Source organism: Pan troglodytes, chromosome 6 (assembly GCF_028858775.2).
Source record: "Pan troglodytes isolate AG18354 chromosome 6, NHGRI_mPanTro3-v2.0_pri, whole genome shotgun sequence".
Classification (NCBI taxonomy): Eukaryota; Metazoa; Chordata; class Mammalia; order Primates; family Hominidae; genus Pan; species Pan troglodytes.
In genome coordinates, this window is record NC_072404.2 from 154622675 (window position 1) to 154642796 (window position 20122).

General features: G+C 39.5%; 1 protein-coding gene across 10 annotated transcripts in view; it reads left to right on the forward strand.

Annotated features, from left to right (window-relative positions):
• Window positions 1–20122, forward strand: part of UBN2 (ubinuclein 2) — a 101208-nt gene that overhangs the window by 30765 nt on the left and 50321 nt on the right. For all 10 annotated transcript variants that reach the window (XM_054656309.2, XM_054656310.2, XM_001150331.8 and 7 more), the window contains 8 exons: window positions 1246–1732; window positions 6342–6412; window positions 9401–9530; window positions 12328–12446; window positions 13294–13407; window positions 13928–14071; window positions 16106–16156; window positions 19342–19384. In XM_054656309.2, coding sequence (XP_054512284.1) covers window positions 1246–1732; window positions 6342–6412; window positions 9401–9530; window positions 12328–12446; window positions 13294–13407; window positions 13928–14071; window positions 16106–16156; window positions 19342–19384 — 1159 coding nt within the window. The remainder of the gene's footprint in view (window positions 1–1245; window positions 1733–6341; window positions 6413–9400; window positions 9531–12327; window positions 12447–13293; window positions 13408–13927; window positions 14072–16105; window positions 16157–19341; window positions 19385–20122) is intronic.

Genomic DNA, 20122 nt, shown 5'->3' on the forward strand with positions numbered 1-20122 from the left:
TATTCTGCCTCCCTCAGCCTCCCAAAGTGCTGGGATTACAGACGTGAGCCACTGCACCCAGCCAAAATTTTCATTGATTTTACATAGCTATTCTTTTTTTTTTTTCTCTTTTAGATAGGGTCTTGCTCTGTCACCCAGGCTGGAGTGTACTGGCACAATCATGGTTCACTGCAGCCTCAACCTCCTGGGATCAAGGGATCCTCCTGCCTCAGCTACCTGAGTAGCTGGGACTATAGGCATGTACCACTATGCCTGGCTAATTTTTATATTTTTGTACAGATGGTGTTTTGCCATGTTATCTAGGCTGGTCTCGAACTCCTGGGCTCAAGTGATTCACCAGCCTCAGCCTCCGAAAGTGCTGAGATTACAGGCATGAGCCACTGCACACAGCCAGTATATAGCTATTATTAATGATATTGCTGCTAAAAAACAAATAGAATTTCTCAGAAGCCTTACATCAGAAGAATAAACTATTTGTATAATGCAGTCAAACATTACCAATTGCCTTGACTTCTCTGTGGCTTTTTTCACAGAGCTAAGGGAAAGACGCTTGTGAGAGGCTGAATTTTCTTACTCTACTTAGCAGTGGAGGTGCATCTGAATTTTGGGTTATCAATATCCATAAGATTGATGTAGGGCGTATTTCTCCCCTCCTAAAACTTGGGATTACAGTCATTAAGAAATTAGGAGGAAAAATGTGTATATTACTAATGGTTGTCTTAAATGTTCATTATTTACAAGTAGACTTCTTTGGGAATGTAGGCTATAAGTAATCCCTTTTATTGAATGTATTGTTTTTCAACTTTATAACTTATTCATTTATTCAGCTAATATTTATTAAGTACCCTGCTGTATACCAGGCACTGATACAGGGTTTGGGTTGTATAACAGTGACTGAAACACGGGGCTGCCTTCAAGATGCTAATAACCTTTTAGGTTCTGTAGTGCACATAGAAGCATTTAAGCCATAGGATTTAGAAAAGATTTCTAGGAGGAAGTAATAGCTAAACTGAGCTGTTTCCCCATTTTCTTCACTGTAATGGCCATTTACCTATTTGCCTTTTGTGGGTGACATTCCAGATTATACTGAAGAAGGTGCTATTGTAATAGTATAAGTTAATAAGAAATTAAGAAAACTGCTCTGTCACCTGTCAAATGATTATTTTAATTCTTGCCTGCTTATTTATGTGACACTTTAACCTTTAAAATCACACATAGCCTAACTGATCATTTTTGTCTTCACAGAGTTGTGGCTCTAAATTCACACAAGTCTGAAAAAAAGAAGAAACGTTATAAAGATTCTCTTTCTCTAGCTGCCATGATTAGAAAATTCCAGAAAGAGAAGGATGCATTAAAGGAGTCTAACCCCAAAGTCCCAGTGACCTTGTCAACCCCTTCTCTGAATAAACCCCCATGTGCTGCTGCAGCACTGGGGAATGACGTCCCGGACTTAAATCTCAGCAGCGCTGATCCAGACCTTCCCATTTTTGTTAGCACAAATGAACATGAGCTGTTTCAGGAAGCTGAAAATGCCCTAGAGATGCTAGATGATTTTGACTTCGACAGATTACTGGATGCTGCTTCTGATGGTAGCCCCCTATCTGAGTCGGGGGGTGAAAATGGAACCACCACCCAGCCAACCTACACTTCTCAGGTTATGCCCAAAGTGGTACCTACACTCCCAGAGGGTCTACCTGTACTTCTTGAAAAACGTATCGAAGACCTTCGTGTAGTAAGTGTAATAATTCTCTTGCTTTTTATTTGCTGCACAAACATAAGAATTAATGCTTTTGTTTGTTTGTTTTTATTTTCCACATAACACTGGTATAATTGCTTTTGTTTTTTAAAGATAAAAATAATAAACTACAATCCCAACATTTTTATAACTTTTTATTTGCCATGTTTCCTTTTAGACCTTTCTTTTTTCTTTCTTTCTTTCTTTTTTTTTTTTTTTTTTTTTAAGTAGAGACGGGGTTTCACCGTGTTAGCCAGGATGGTCTCAATCTCCTGACCTTGTGATCCGCCTGCCTTGGCCTCCCAAAGTGCTGGGATTACAGGCGTGAGCCACCGCACCTGGTGTTTTATTTTATTTACTTATTTATTTATTTTGAGACAAAGCCTTGCTCCGTCGTCGCACAGGCTGGAGTGCAGTGGCGTGCTCTGCTCACTGCAACTTCTGCCTACTGGGTTCAAGAGATTCTCTTGCCTCAGCCTCCCGAGTATCTGGGATTACAGGTGCGCACCATCTCCCCTGGCTAATTTTTGTATGTTTAGTAGAGATGGGGTTTCCCTATGTTGGCCAGGCTGGTCTTGAATTCCTGACCTCAGGTGATCTGCCTGCTTTGACCTCCCAAAGTGCTGGGATTACAGGTGTGACCCACTGCGCCCAGCCTAGACCTTTTCTCTTAAATAGAAATACTGACTGGGCATGGTGGCACATGAATGTAATCCCAGCACTTTGGGAAGCCAAGGTGGGTGAACCACTTGAGGTCAGGAGTTTGAGACTAGCCTGGTCAATATGGTGAAACCCTGTCTCTACTAAAAATACAAAAAAAAATTAGGTGGGTGTGGTGGCGCGTGCCTGTAATCCCAGCTACTCGGAGGCTGAGGCAGGAGAATTGCTTGAACCTGGGAGGCAGAGGTTGCAGTGAGCCGAGATTGCGCCACTGCACTCCATCCTGGGTGACAGAGCGAGACTCCATCTCAAAAAAAAAAAAAAAAAAACCCAAATAAATAAATAGAAATAACTATAGTGATAACATCAATAGAGTTGGTTCTTTTATTATTAAACAGCGGGATTCACCTGACTCCAGAGTAGGTGGCATAGGTTTTTTGTTATCCCATGTGGCCCCATCTCTACAATCTTAGTTTCTTTTAGGTTTTAAAAAGTGCTAATGATGTAATTCAGGTTTTTCAAGGTGTAATTATTCATAATAGCTATCGTTTATTTAGCAGGAACCAATCCTGTGTGTTAGTTCCTTATTTATAAGATAGGGACTGTAACACCAACTTTTTTGGCCATGTTTAACGAAGGTTAAACATGGTGATGAGCATGAAGTCAGACACATGGTAGGCAGTAACGTGTGTAGAAAATGAGACATCTCTTTCTGTCTCCTTGCTGTTACCTTGCAAATCACAGCAAGAATTAATAAACCTATGGATAATCAAAATACACAAGACATCCGAAGTATTTGCCTCATTTTGTGAATTTAGGAAGACAAATTATATGCATATATATCAAATATGAAAGAAGGGTGTGTATGCTAAATTTCAACACTCTTTAATTGCCTACTTTATGCCAGGTACTAAATTGCATACCAAGGATACAAAGTTAAGTGAATTATAGCCCTACCCTCAAGGAGCTTATTTTTTAGTAAATAAATATGGGAACAGTATCTTGTCTTTTAAACTGTGGATTGAGACTTATCAATTGGTTGGAAATCACAATAGTAGGTAAAGGCCAGCATTTTTAAAAAATGAAATAAAAATGGTCAGGCACAGTGGCTCACACCTGTAATCCCAGCACTTTGGGAGGCCGAGGTGGGCGGATCACCTGAGGTCGGGAGTTTGAGACCAGCCTAGCCAACATGGTGAAAGCCCATCTCTACTAAAAATACAAAAATTAGCCCCGCGTGGTGGCAGGCGCCTGTAATCCCAGCTAATTGGGAGGCTGAGGTGGGAGAATCGCTTGAATCCGGGAGGTGGAGGTTGCAGTGAGCATGCCATTGCACTCAAGTCTGGGCAACCAAGGAAGACTCCATCTCAAAAAAAAAAAAAAAAAAAAATAGGACTACGTGCTAATACATCAAAAGTAGGTTCCAAAAGTATTGCATGACATTTTTGTTTATATACATGTGTGACTACTGGATAACTAAATCTAATTTTCTATAACTAGGTCATATAAAAAGTCTTAAGGTTATAAAGTTTAAAATTCCATCAGAAATTCTTCTAGGTGTTTTTACTCAAAGGAAATCTATTTTTTATTCACATTAGGCTTTGGTAAGTACTATATGCATCATGAAGAGATTATAACTTAATTTGCAGTTTGATACTTTTTATGACCTGTGATGATTATTGAATCTAAAAATAGTACTAATTTATTATTCACATTACTTTTTAAAAAATACTGTTTTTGCCTTCACCAAATCATCAGTTAAGTGACCTTTTAAAAAAATCGTTTATTTCGACAGTTGTACTATCAATTCCGTATTACTTTACTTATTCACTACATGTTTGGCTTTTTAACTTCCTCTTAGAGATTACCAACTCTACTGATTTTTTGTTGTTGTTGACTATATCTATGGTTATTTTTTTCCCCCAAAATATACTGCCTCCAGCCACACATTTCAGCTGGATCATTGACTGTATTCTGGTCAGCGATCCTCATGGAATGTAGCTAACTCTATTAATAATTATGATGTCAGTGACTCCTTAAGGACAGAGTCATAGAGTCTGTCTTCTTGGATTCAAGTTAGATATGGCACCAGATTCTTTTGTCTGCTCGTAGAAGTCTGCAACTTCAATGTGGGGGTTGATCACACGATTTGGACCTCTTTTTTTTGGACTGCACTATTTTTGTTTGTTTGTTTTGAAATGGAGTCTTGCTCTGTCCCCAGGCTGGAGTGCAGTGGTACAATCTCAGCTTACTGCAACCTCCACCTCCCTGCAACCTCTGCCTCCCGGGTTCAAGCAATTCTCCTGCCTCAGTCTCCCAGGTAGCTGGGACTAGAAGGTGCATGCCACCACACCCAGCTAATTTTTGTATTTTTAGTAGAGACGGGGTTTCACCATGTTCGTTAGGATGTCTTGGTCTCTTGACCTCATGATCCACCCGCTTGGCCTCCCAAAGTGCTGGGATTACAAGTGTGAGCCACCGTGCCTGGCCTACACTATTTTTTAATTAATACATATAAGATGTAGATATTTTTGGGGTACATGTCATAATTTGATACATTCATATGATCAAATCATGGTAATTGGGTTAGCCATCACCTTAAATATTTATCTTTATACCAGGAACATTTGAATTATTGTCTTCTAGCTATTTTGAAATGTGCCATCAATTATTTTTAACTGTAGCTACCCTACTGTGACCTATACTATTTCTAAATATCTTTGTATTTGATTCTAAAGACTCTTAACCTTGATGGGAATTGATTTTTTTGTTTTTTCATATTCTTAGGATCACAACTTTTACAGATTTTTAAAATATTGGCCGGGCGCAGTGGCCCACGCCTGTAATCCCAGCACTTTGGGAGGCTGAGGCAGGAGATCAAGACCATCCTGGCTAACACGATGAAACCCCGTCTCTACTGAAAATACAAAAAATTAGCCGGGCGTGGTGGCACACACCTGTAGTCCCAGCTACTTGGGAGGCTGAGGCAGGAGAATCACCTAAACCTGGGAGGTGGAGATTGCAGTAAGCCGAGATCGCGCCACTGCACTCCAGCCTGGGCGACAGAGTAAGACTCCGTCTCAAAAAAAAAGAAATTTCTGTATTAAGCCTTACAAAAGATATCCATATTCTAATCCTTGGAATCTGCGAATGTTATTTTATATGGCAAAAGAAGGGTGGAAGCTGTGTGTGTGATTAAGTTAAGGATCTTGAGATGGGGTTGTTATCCTAGATTAGCCTATGGCCCATAAATGCAATCACTTGTATGCTTAGAAGAGGGAGGCAGAAGGAGGTGTTTTACACACAGAGGAGAAGGTAATGTGAAGGGAGAGCCTAGAGGGATTTGAGGTTGGAATGCTGTGGCTGTGTCCAAAGAATGCTGGCAGCCACCGGAAGCTGGAAGAGGCAAGGAACAAGGTCTTCCCTAGAGCCTCTGGAGGGACCATGGGCCCGCTGACACCTTCATTTCAGCCCAGTGATATTGACTTTGGACTTTGGACTGAGGAAGGATAACTTTCTCTTTTTTCAAGCCAAAAAGTTTGTGGTAGTTTGCTATAATAGCTGCAGGAAACTTAGACAATACCCAGCTGAATTTGAATCACTCAAATGGCTTTGCCTCTCTGTTCTTCACAACTCATTTGGTGTTCTACTGTTAGGAGATTCTTTTTTTTTTTTTTTCATTAGATGTTCATCTCAAAGTAATTGTTTATTGCAGCAGGGCACAGTGGTACATACCTGTAATCCCAGCTACTTGGGAAGCTGTAAGGTGGGAGGATTGCTTGAGCCCAGAAGTTTGATACCAACCTGGGCAACACAGTGAGGCCCTATCTCAAAAAAAAAAAAAAAACAAAACAAAACAGAAGAAAACCTTTGAACACATGTCCTGAGAATGCAAAATAGAGTAATGGCCTATTTTGATTTATGATCATCTTTCTTGTTTCTTTAGGCTGCCAAACTTTTTGATGAAGAAGGAAGGAAAAAATTCTTTACACAGGATATGAATAATATTCTTCTGGAGTAAGTAATTTTCTTTTAAAAAAAAAAAACCTTAAGAATTATACATTAAAAAATGTAATAGGCCTTTGAGATACTGAGTGGTTGGCAAGTCTTGGGCATGAGTTCTTCCCCTTAAGCCTTACAGCATGTATGATTCACATTTGTTTCTCAGCAAAATTATCTTTCTGTATATATTGGTTTTCCTGGACCACTTAGGATAATCAAAGCTTCCAATAGTTACAACTGCCAGAGCAAGTGACGACTATGCAGGTTGGATATTAAGCTAGACTTAACGTACTTCATATCACCTTATATGAAAGTATCTTTCTGGGAAATGTTAGAGCGTTTATATACAGATTTGGCATGATTTTCCATCTACTTTTATTACTTACACTGGGGAATAGTAATTCCGTTGATATCTAGTGAGGTTGATTATAATTTGTACAAACTTTTATAGTCAAATGGAAAGTACAGTTTTATAAAGAAATTGTGGTTGTAAGGTAGGATAGAGATAATGTAGAGGAGATAGCAGTTATATTGAGAATAAGAAGGTGAAGGTAGATACATAATATAGATTGTATTTAAATTAGCAAATTTTGTATTTAACTTAGCAATAATTTTGCACTCAGAGTTTGATACTAATGAAGCTGTAGGTTCTAAGGTTGTGGTCAAATAAACTGAACTTATAAACCTTGTCCTTAACTTAGATTTTAACCATTGTTTACAAGAATCAGGTATATAATTGGATGCAGAACTGGGCAAAAAAGTAATCATGAGGAAAATAGCAAATTTTAGCCCTCTCTGGTGAAAATAATGTTTGCTTATTCTTAGTGGCTTAGTAGCATCATGTAAAGACACAGGAAAGGTCAGGCATGGTGGCTCATGCCTGTAATCCCAACACTTTGGGAGGCCAAGGTGGGAGGATCACTTGAGCTGAGGAATTTGAGATCAGCTTCGGGAACATAGTGAAACTCCATTTCTATAAAATATACAGAAAAATTAGCCAGGAGTGGTAGTGCACACCTATCATGTCAGCTACTCGGGAGGCTGAGTTGGGAGGATTCATTAAGCCTGGGAGATTGAGCCTGCAGTGAACTGTGTTCATGCCACTGTACCCCAACCTGGGTGATAGGGTGAGACTCTGTCTCCAAAAAAAAAAAAAAAAAGAGAGAAAGAAGGAAAAGGGAAATAAAAGGAAAAGGAAAGTAATATTTATAATACTGTGATTTCCATCTTTTAAATACATAATGGAGACAGTTTCTCATGAGATGTGAAGAAGGGCTGATTGATCATTGCTTCTGATAAAGTTTGTAATTTATTACTGTCTATTATTTTGGAGTGCTTAAAAATAGACTCAGAAAATGTATAACTTAGTCTGCTGCTAGTATGGTGGCAGAGGAGTTTCTCGTTTCTGTTCCTAGTTACTTCAACCAGGAATTTTCAGATGGAGTCTTTCTGCTTGGCAGCCAGGCAACTGCTTTCTATCTACACCACCTCCTTTTACCTAGCTCCCTTTAAAACCCCGGACTCAGTGAACAGTGCAGCCATTACTTGTCAGAGCTGTCCCAGATTCCATAGTCAGGGATCTGACCAACTCTTCTTTTTCTTTCCACCTGGGAACCCGAAGTGTGATCAGGTCCTTCTCTTGTGACTGAGGCTGTTCTTTTTTATTTTGCTCTTCTGTAAAAGGGAACAACTGTTTCTCTCCCGGGAGAGTCAAAAGACCATCCTTGGGACATAGCATCTCAGATAAGCAGAGTATCAGCATTCCATTAACAGGCTTTCCTGTTTATTCCTCTCATGTCTATCTTAAAACGAATCTTCCCATTTTTTGGAGCCCATCTGCTTTTTATTTCACAGAGGGTATGCCTCCAGTTTCACAAGTACTAGTGTTCTGAGTTGAATTTTTTTCCCTTTTAGTCACTTTCTTATTCCCTCAGCCTCTTTTTCCACTTTCCTAAACAAACATGTCTTATTTTCTGTATTGAGTTGCCCTTCTAAGAGAATATGGAACATGATTATTTAGAGTGGGAACTCCCATGAAGCTTTCCAGTTGTATTGGTGACGCCTTGCCATTGCTTCCTTATACTAGGGAAAAAAGAGATCAATTTGTTGGAATAGGGAACCCCCCCTTTTTTTTCCTGATTGAATTTGACCCGGATCAATAAATATACAACATGCTGATGATTTCCTTGCCTACTACCTAGAGCAGACGTTGCTCATAAATGTTTCTTTCTTTTTTCTCTTTTGAGACAGGGTGTCACTCTGTTGCCCAGCCTGGAGTAGTGATGTGCTCATGGCTCACTGGCCTTGACTGCCGGGCAGTTGCCAGTGGGCCGAGGGGTAGTATAATATCTCTTTGAGGAAAGGAACTTTTGGTTAATTACAAATTTATTGTGCTTTACCTGAAACCATAGAGTTTGCCCCATAGAAAACCCAAAAAATATTTCCAGCTTGTTCATGGTTATAGAAGTTCTACTCTTAAACTAGACTGATAGAATACTTTTATAGCATTACTATTTATTGGTATGGGGCTGGGCGCAGTGGCTCACACCTGTAATACCACACTTTGGGATCAAAGGCCAAGGCGGGTGGATCATCTGAGGTCAGGAGTTCGAGACCAGCCTGACCAACATGGTGAAACCCCGTCTCTACTAAAAATACAAAAAACTTAGCTGGGCATGGTGGCGGGTGCCTGTAATCCTGGCTACCTGGGAGGCTGAGGTAGGAGAATCACTTGAACCCAGGAGGTGGAGGTTCCAGTGAGCCGAGACTGCACCATTGCACTCCAACCTGGGCTACAAGAACAAAACTCTGTCTCTAAATAAATAAATAAATAAATAAACCGTTTATTGCTATGGGTTTTTTTAAAATTTTTCCATGAAGAATACTGTTTAGGAAATCGTGAAAAGATAAAATGAGAACAAGAACTGGCTTTGCTTTTTTGTCTGTACAATGCCACCTAAAATAAATTCTATACTGTTCATTGTTGTTAACTTTTTTGGCCAGCATTGAGTTACAGCTACAAGAACTAGGCCCTGTCATTCGCAGTGGTGTCTACTCCCACCTTGAAGCTTTTGTGCCATGCAATAAAGAAACACTAGTAAAACGTCTGAAGAAGTTACATCTCAATGTCCAGGTAAGAGGAAGAACAATAATATCTACATCTTGGGTTTCATAACCTGTAAAGATACTTGTTTCTGTTTGGGGCCTTTGCACATTAATTGATTTATAGTCATATTGTATGTATTTAATAACCATAGGAGGTTATTAAAAGTATGTTGGATCCCCTGAAAAATAATTGCGTCTTCAACAATTGTTAAGTTTAGATGAGAAATGTTTTCTAAGGCATAGATTGTTGGATGTAAGTTAATATAGTAGGTATGCTCTGACAAACAGTATTTTTTAATATAAGTACTCACCTTTTTTTTTTTTTTCCTTTTGATACGGGGTCTTGCCCTGTTGCCCAGGCTGGAGTGCCGTGGCATGAACATGGCTCTCACTGCAGCCTTAACCTCCTGGGCTCGAGCAGTCCTCCCACCTCAGCCTCCCAAGTAGCTAGGACTGCAGGCTGGCATCATTATGCCTGGCCATTTTTTAATTTTTTTCTGTAGGGACAGGGTCTCACTGTGTTGCCGAGGCTGGTCTTGAATCCCTGGCATGTTTGAAGTTATTTAATATCCCTTTGGCTATGGAAGAAAGATACCTTATCCTTACTTTTCTTTATATGGTTTTATCACATATATTTGTATCCCTAAACATTATATTTAGTTTTGCATATTTTTGAGCTTCATATATATAAAGAAATACTGTCTGCTTTCTTCTGCAGCTTGTAATGCTCAATATTGTGCACCTGAGATTCATCTTATGTCTACATATAGCAGAAATACTTTTTTTTTTTTTTTTTTTTTGAGACAGAGTCTCACTCAGCCCAGGCTGGAGTGCAGTGGCGCGATCTCAGCTCACTGCAACCACCATCTCCCAGATTCAAGCAATTCTCCTGTCTCAGCCTCCCGAGTAACTGTGATTACAGGCACCCGCCATCATGCCCAGCTAGTTTCGTATTTTAGTAAAGATGGGGTTTCTCCATGTTGGCCAGGCTGGGGTCTTGAACTCCTGACCTCAGGTGATCCGCCCAGCTTGGCCTCCCAAAGTGCTAGGATTACAGGCGTGAGCCACCGTGCCTGGCCAGAAATACATTCATTTTTTACTGCTGGGTACGCAGTGTTCCATTGTGTGAATATATCCCAATTAATTTGTCCATTTTACTACTTATGGATATTTGGGTTGTTTCCAGGCAGGTAGCCTAAGCTAAATAATTCTTCAAAAGTAATCATCTAGGAACCGTGATACCGGATGTTCACCTTTTAATTTTTTTTTTTTGAGACAGAGTTTCAGTCTTGTTGCCCAGGCTGGAGTGCAGTGGCACGATCTTGGCTCACCACAACCTCCACCTCCTGGGTTCAAGTGACTATCCTGCCTCAGCCTCCTGAGTAGCTGAGATTACAGGCATGTGCCACCACACCCAGATAATTTTGTATTTTTAGTAGAGACGGGATTTCTCCATGTTTAGTAGAGACAGGGTTGGTAGAGACAGGGTTCTCCATTCTCCAGGCTGGTCTCGAACTCCCGACCTCAGGTGATCTGCCTGCCTTGGCCTCCTAAAGTACTGGGATTACAGGCGTGAGCCACTGCGCCTGGCCAGATGTTCACATTTTTAAACATAGGTTTTTGTCATATGTGCTATAATGTTTATTTACTGGTGTTCGTGGAATAGGTTAATATACACATTTTTAAACATGGGATTTTATGTTATATGTGCTGTAATATTTACTGGTGTTCATGGAATAGGTTAATATGCTTATTTGTAATATCTGTGTTTTAAAAATCTTTTTCTTTACCAAAAATCACATTTTAAAAACAGTTGTTTTGGCTGAGTGGCTCACGCCTGTAATCCGAGCACTTTGGGAGGCCGAGGCAGGCAGATCACTTGAGGCCAGGAGTTCGAGACCAGCCTGGCCAACATGGCAAAACCCTGTCCTACTAAAAATAGAAAAATTAGTTGGGTGTGGTGGCACACACCTGTAGTCCCAGCTACTCGGGTGGCTGAGGCACGATAATCACTTGAACCCAGAAGGCGGAGGTTGCAGTGAGCCAAGATGGTGCCACTGCACTCCAGCCTGTGTGACAGCAAGACTCTGTCTCCAAAAAAAAAAAAAAAAATTGTTTCAGTAAAGTCTTATAATATTTCTGCACCTATGATGGTGATAATAGTATGTTTTAAGTAGTTACATATATATACTGTTGCTTGTAAGATGCAAGTAATAAATTGGTTGATTAAAACTGTCAGATGCAAACCTACTTTCTTTTTTGCCCTGAAAACCCACATGAATAAGAGTTTTTGGGTTCCTTTCACTTTGGCCTTGACCTTGCATTTTTACTTGCAGCCTAAGTCAAAATTACTAACCATAACTGAGAGAACAGGATACCAACGTCCGGTTGGTAGTCACCCAAACCAAACACGTGTCTTCGTGTTCCAGAGCAGTGTCTATTCTTAGGGTACTGGTTTCCCATCACAATGGAAATTAACCAGTAGTAGTCTATACAAGTAGAATACAATGATTTTGTTTTCCGTTTTCTGTATGGAAGTGTTCACAGGGCATTTTTAAGAGTGTAATGGAACACTATTAATGATTATGCTGGGCGACAGGGAAAAACTGGAACTCTTCTTGGCTAACTGGAATATGTCATTCTAATTTTGTATCCAGTGTGTCTTAGGAAAAGTCAGTGCTGTAGAAGAAATGCCCATATTTAGATATGCTAATATTTCAAATCTATAATTGGTATCTAAAACATAAATTTTATCTTTTGAGGACCTGCTTACAAGATTTTGTAAATATGTCTGATAAAAACTTCTAGTATGTTTTTCTTTTTAGGATGATCGTTTAAGAGAACCTCTGCAAAAACTGAAACTGGCTGTTAGCAATGTCATGCCTGAACAGCTATTTAAATACCAGGAGGACTGCCAGGCTCGTAGTCAAGCTAAGTGTGCCAAGTATGTATCTCTTCTATTTGGACTGGCTTTTGCATTTGAGAAGTGTATGTACATATGTATGTATGTATGTATGTATGTATGTATGTATGTATTTTGAGACGGAATCTCAGTCTGTTGCCCAGGCTGGAGTGGAATGGTACGATTTCGGCTCAATACAACCTCCGCCTCCCGGGTTCAAGCCATTCTCCTGCCTCAGCCTCACAAGTAGCTGGGATTACAGACACGTGCCACCACACCAGGCTAATTTTTGTGTTTTTAGTAGAGACAGGGTTTCACCATGTTGACCAGGCTGGTCTCAAACTCCTGACCTCAGGTGATCCAGCTGCCTCAGCCTCCCAAAGTGCTGGGATTACAGGCGTGGGCCACTGCACCTGGACGTGCATTTGAGAAGTACTTTTAGCTGTTCTGATGTTAAGTGGACCTCATTCTCAAGTAGAAATCCACATATACTGCTGACTTGATATAATTGAGTATTTTGTAAATGGCACTCAGTTGCTTTGCAGTCAGAGACAAAAGGTGTCTGTTGATTGATTGTATGGAGGTGATCAAGCAAGAGCTGACACTGGTGAGAGATTTCACAACCCCAGCTTGACTGACTGTGGTTGAACACAAGTGTTTTCTGACCTAAAAGATGAATGTTGGTGCCTTTACATTATAATCTGAAGTCCTTATTTACCAAACTACTTTATAACTCCTTTCAAATTTGAAGTATTATGTGGAAAGGTAGATTCCGTCTTTACCCTCTCTTTCAACATTCCATTAAGCAATTCAGCAAGTATTTATGGAGCATATTTTATAGGCAGTGTTGGGTTATAAGTTTGTTTTGTAAAGTGTTTTTCATTTTTAGATTGCAGACAGATGAAGAAAGAGAAAAAAATGGATCTGAAGAGGATGATGATGAGAAACCAGGAAAACGTGTCATAGGACCAAGAAAGAAATTCCACTGGGATGACACTATCAGGTAAGATTTAATTAGTTTTCACTTTTAATATATAATGCAGAAGTAAGATTCCTCATTAAAAAAATCTATAATAAATATAAAACTAGATTGGAAGCAACCAAAGATTAGTGTGTAGGAAAAAATTATTCAAGAGAAGATTAATTGTGCTCTAATATCCTCAGAGTATTATTGCTTTTATTTTCATATACACTGTAATACTTTTTACAAACTAATCTAATAATGGTGTAAGTCATACTGGTTTCAGAAGGTGAAGTACTTTCAACATATTTCTTCTTTAGCCATCTTTCTCAATAGTATTTCTATATCCCAAGTAGAGAACCATCCCTTTCAATCTTTGGTGCTTTGATTAAAGATATCAAAGGAAATTGTTTCATATTGCAGGTTTGACTGTGGTGCAATGAATGATATATGTTAGAAATTGTTTATGTTATTTTCTGAATTTTTCACATAATCTGTATTATTGCTGCCAAATGTATGTTCTACTAAAAAAAGTTTCAAATTTAATTTTCAATCTGTTTAGAACTTTGTTATGTAACCTTGTTGAGATCAAATTGGGATGCTATGAGTTAGAACCAAATAAAAGCCAGTCTGCTGAAGATTATCTTAAGTCTTTTATGGAGACAGAAGTGAAGCCCCTGTGGCCTAAGGGCTGGATGCAGGCAAGGTAAGAAATGTGACTTACTGGATTTTATTTTATTTTTTTATTATTGCTGTTATTAAAGATATACATACACATACACATACGTGACACTGATTTTGCTAAGAACCTAATATATTCAGCATGCTGTCTAGTCATCTCAGATGATCCTTGCTTTGAAAACCTTAAGCACTTAAATGACAAAACAGTCGCGCACACACAGAGATAGATGTAAAGGTGATATTTTACTGAACACTTTTTTTTAACACCCAAATTTGCTAGTAGAGAAAAAGAGAAGAGGGAAGACTCCCAGATGGTTATGAAGTTTGGGAGAGGAGCTTTATAGGGGTAACATGAAGATGAGGAACCTAATATGGGATTAGAGCATAGGAAAAGAGACACAGCCTTAGATTCTATTCAAAATAGTCAGTGTAGAGGCCGGGCACAGTGGCTTATGCCTGTAATCCCAGCACTTTGGGAGGCCAAGGCAGGTGGATCACCTGAGGTCGGGAGTTCAAGACCAGCCTGACCAACATGAAGAAACCTTGTCTCTACTAAAAATACAAAATTAGCCGGACGTGGTGGCGCATGCCTGTTATCCCAGCTACTAGGGAGGCTGAGATAGGAGAATCGCTTGAACCCCAGAGGTGGAGGTTGTGGTGAGCCGAGATCACACCATTGCACTCCAGCCTGGGCAACAAGAGCGAAACTCCGTCTCAAAAAAAAAAAAAAAGAAAAAGAAAAAAGAAAATAGTCAGTGTAGGCCAGATGCAGTGGTTCACACCTGTAATCTCAGCACTTTGGAAGGCCAAGGTGGGAGGATCACTTTGAGCCCCAGGAGTCTGAGACCAGTCTCAAAAAATAAGTAAATAAATAAGAAAATATTCAGTGTAGAGAGATATCTCAAGAAACAAAGAGTCGCTCTGTTTAAAGTCTCAAGGGTTAAGAATGTGGCCCGTTGCGGTGGCTCACACCTGTAATAGCAGCACTTTGGGAGGCCGAGGCTGGTGGATCACCTGAGGTCCGGAGTTCAAGACCAGCCTGGCCAGCATAGTGAAACCCTGTATCTACTAAAAATACAAAAATTAGCTGGGCGTGGTGGTGGGCACCTGTAATCCCAGCTACCCAGGAGGCTGAGGCAGGAAAATCACTTGAACCCGGGAGGCAGAGGTTACAGTGAGCCGAGATTGCACCATTGCACTCCACCTGGGTGACAAGAGCAAAACTCTGTCTCAAAAAAAAAAAAAAAAAAAGTCGCTGGGCACGGTGGCTCACGCCTGTAATCCCAGCACTTTGGGAGGCCAAGGAGGGTGGATCACGAGGTCAGGAGATTGAGACCATCCTGGCTAACACGGTGAAACCCCATCTCTACTAAAAATAGAAAAAATTAGCCGGGCATGGTGGCGGGCACCTGTAGTCCCAGCTACTCGGGAGGCTGAGGCAGGAGAATGGCGTGAACCTGGGAGGCAGAGGTTGCAGTGAGCTGAGATCATGCCACTGCACTCCAGCCTGGGTGACAGAGCAAGACTCTGTCTCAAAAAAAAAAAAAAAAAAAAAAACGAGTTAAGTAAAAATTAATAAACTTGGCTAGTTCAACCCATGATCTTAATTAAATTGCTCCATCTTCTATCAACAGAAAAGATCTGTTGGCCAGGTGTGGTAGCTCACCCATATAATTTCAGCACTTTAGGAGGCCAAGGGCCACAGTGAGAGGATTGCTTGAGGCCAGGGATTCAAGACCAGCCTGGGCAGCATAATGAGACCCCTGACTCTGCAAAAAGTTTTAAAAATTAGCTGGGCATGGTGGCACACACCTGTAATTCCAGCTTCTTTGAAGGCTGAGTTGGGAGGACCATTTGAGCCCAGGAGGCCTAGGTTATAGTGAGCTATGAATAAAACTCTCCATAAAATAGATTATTGAGTATACTGTACCATTATAACTTTTACTTGGTAAATAAGCAGTAATAGTCTATTGAAAATTAAATTACTTTAAAAAATAAAACAATTATGTTATTATCTGCTATAAAGAAAATAATAATTGTGTTCTTTAAATTTTTCCAGAATGCTTTTTAAGGAAAGCCGGAGTGTTCATAATCATCTTACTTCTGCTCCGTGAGTAAATGCAGACTCCAGATTGCTTCATTTATTCACATTATGTGCTTTAGTGAACAAAAGTATCATTTATTAAATGCTAGTTGGAATAGGACTTAAAAAGATCATTTTGACCATTGACTATTTAGACTTCAGAACACACTTATCTATTGAAATAATTGTCAGGGTACTTTCTAAACACCTACTAAATCCACACTGTGACACATAATGGCCTGGGATTCTGGTAGTAGGGAAGCATGAAGGCTCAGGGATTTTCCTTTGTTCCTGGGCCTTCTACCTGCCAGTCTTTTTCTCCACCTCTTAACGTCCATCTGCATTTGTAATCTACAGCCCTCTGTGTCCTGAGTTTACCAGGACAGATCCAAATGCACACCCACCCTCGCTGCACTGCGGAGTGTTTTATTCCACAAAATTAACCTATTCTTGAGGTCTTCTGTTCAAAACTGTGTATTTCCTTAGTGATGTGATTACTAGAGAAAGATCTTTTATCCCCTCCACATACAACAAAAAGGCAAGTTTTTTCTGTGGTCACCTTTTTGGTTGAATATTGGTCAATTCCAGAACAGTTTTATTTTTCCCTACAACGTAGGGCTACTTCTCTGTAGCCTGCAAGGGTGGCATTAACGGTTATTAAAGCCAGGCACAGTGGCTCGCGCCTGTAATCCCAGCACTTTGGGAGGCTGAGGCGGGTGGATCGCTTGAGCCCAGGAGTTTGAGACTGGCCCGGGCAACATGGCGAAACTCCATCTCTACAAAAACTACAAAAATTAGCCAGGCATGGTGTGTGTGCCTGTAGTCCCAGCTACTCAGGAGGCTGAGGTGGGAGGATGGCTTATGCCAGGGAGGCGGAGGTTGTAGTAAGTGGAGATCATGCCACCGCCGTCCAGCCTGGGGGACAGAACAGACCTTGTTTCCAGAAAAAAAAAAAGGGGAGGTTATTAAAATATAAAATTAGCAAGTTACTGAGAATTTACTGAACACTCTAATTCAATATTCTGCTGAGAGGTCTGTTTAATATCTTTTGGGCAACATTATAAAATTCCTACTCTCCTTGTATGCAGTTATATAGGAATTTTTTAGTTTTTAGGAAGGACAGTTCATTATTATGGTTGACCCTTGGAACAACACGGGAGTTAGGGATTTCACCCCCTCATCCCACACAGTCAGAAATCCATGTGTAACTTTCAACTCTCCCAGAACTTCACTGCTAGTAGTCTACTGTTGACCTGAAGCCTTACTGATAACATAAATAGTTCATGAACACATTTTATATGTTTTAGGTACAGTATACTGTATTCTTACAATAAAGTAAGCTAAAGAAAAGAAAATGTTAATAAGAAAATCATAAGGAAGAGAAATTGTATTTACTATTCATTAGGTTGAAGTGAATCATCATAAAGGTCTTCATCCTCAGGGGTCAACTGTATATCAGAGATGCATTGAGTTGGTTGTGGTTTTTGGTTCTTACTGTTTTTTTTAGTATAAATTCTAAGTTGTTTGGTTTCATATATTACAGGTTTACTTTGTTGCAAGAGTTTTTGTTGTCTTTGAAATAAATTTTATGTACATATGTGTATGTTTGTGTCAGTGGTATTTTCGGCTTTAATTTCCCTATACAGTAGTCCCCCTTATCCTCAGACAATATACTCCAAGATGCCTGCAGTGGATGCCAAAACTGCAGACAGTACTGAACCCTACATAGACTATTTTTTCCTGTACATACATTCCTATAATAGATTTTAGTTTACAAATTAGGCACAGTAAGAGATTAACAACAATAATAAAAGAGAACAGTTTAACAGTATACTATAATAAAAGTTATGTGAATGTGGTTTATCTCTATTTCTGGAATTTTCCATTTAATATTTTCAGACCTCAGTTGACCACAGGCAACTGAAACCGTGGAAATTGAAAACTGTGGATAAGGGGGGCTACTGTAGTTCTAAAGCCATATATACATTACAATTCAGGTACAAATAATGCATTCCTTTAATTCTAAAGGTGTTTACAAAAGATGTCTCCCTCTCTGTCTCTCTCTGGCTTTTTTTTTTTTTTTTTTTTTTTTTTTGAGATGGAGTCTTGCTCTGTCGCCCAGGCTGGAGTGCAGTGGCACGATCTCAACTCACTGCAACGTCCATCTCCCAGGTTCAGGCAATTCTCCTGCCTCAGCCTCCTGAGTAGCTGGGACTACAGGCGTGCGCCACCACGCCTGGCTAATTTTTGTATTTTTAGTAGAGACAGGGTTTCACCATGTTGGCCAGGCTGGTCTCAAACTCCTGGCCTCACGTGATCCGCCTGCCTCAGCCCAAAGTGCTAGCATTACAGGCATGAGCCACTGCACCCAGCCTCCTTCTCCCTTTTTTTAAATAGCTTCATTATTATCATTAACTTTGTGTTTTGTTTAACTTTGTGTTTTGTTTTGTACCAGAAAGTAGGAATCTATGGGATAAGTGGGCCTAGAGGTCGTTTCCCTAAATGGCCTTCATCAAAAAAAAAAACGTAGAAAATTACTGTTGCCTAAATGAAGTTGTAAATTGACAGTTGTAATCAAGATTCTTGTTAATCTAATTGATGACATTTTAGCCAAGTGAAATAGGCAAGGTGAAGTATTTTAGCTTGTCAATAATTTAATTATTCAACAAACATTTGAATACTTTGACTTACTATGGAACTTGTTCTTTTTTTCATCTTCAAACTTGTTCTTAGTTTTCCAAAAGTTTCAAGATTCCATAGTAATTTTTCTCGCCCTTTTTCTCCCTGTCATTTTGACATTTTTTATTTGAATTTTTACATTACAAAAATTTTTCTTTAAAAGCTCAGGGTTTTTTTTGTTTTGGTTAAGTTAAATCTCATTCACACCTTCTTGGCATGGTTTAATTTGAGCCTGCGGTTCCTTGAAGCTCTTTTTTGGGGGGAGTTATTTTAAGGTTTATTTACATTTAATTTTTTAAAAATTGTATTATCTACATTTCATGTTTTACTAGTTGTTTGGCCTTTCAATTAATCTGAATTGGGGAAAATGTTGCTACATACTTCGTATAAACTGAGCACTTAAATACGGTTCCTTCAAAGAGCTTTCCAAATAGCAGAAGGAATTATTTACCACGTAATTACAAAGCTATATAACTTTCTAATAAGCAATATAACTGCTACTGAAATAGCCTTTTAAAATCTTTTTATCTTAGGGCAAAGAAAAAGGTGATTCCTGCACCTAAACCCAAAGTAAAGGTAAGTACTGAAAATATTTAATTAGTTATAGTTGGTGAATGTTGAAATACATTCCTAAGATGAAAAAGATGTATGGTATTTAGCAGAGGTCAGTAGGCACTATAAGATAGATGTTTTCAACTTCATAATAATCTTAGTACTTTTGTATTTGGGAGAATAGATTCCTGTGTAGCAGTGGGGAATATGCATACACCAATTGTAAAGCTTAACTTTATTAATACTTGGAAATGCTAGGTAAAATACAACAAATATTCTTTCATAGCATAGGTGAGATTGAAAAATATGTAAGAAAAATTCATAAGACCAGAAACAAAAAAGGAGCTGACAGTGTTAATCTGTCGCTTACACTTTGGTTGCCCTTGGAGGCATTTGGCACTTTCTACCCATCACTTTATGGTTTCTTTTTACGTTTCTTCTCAGAGCGTAGCAGTTAGGGTTTTCTTGGGCTTGTACAGGTTAAAACTTGGGATGAAATCTGTGTAAAGCTGGACCTTCAAACAATAACATCTTTAGTAAAAGAAAGGACTAGAAAGAAATCCAGCAACCAGCAGAGACATTAAGTGGCTGTCTTGGACTGGGTTCTGGTTTGGGGGAAGAATGTCCTTGCTGAAAAATTTTCTTGGCTTAGGAGTTTAAGTTACACTACCTCTACAATCTGAGAAAACCCCAAGCTGAAAAAGTAACTTGGTTACTGGATTAGTAGTGACCCGGGGCCACTGGCAAAAGCAAATTCTCTCT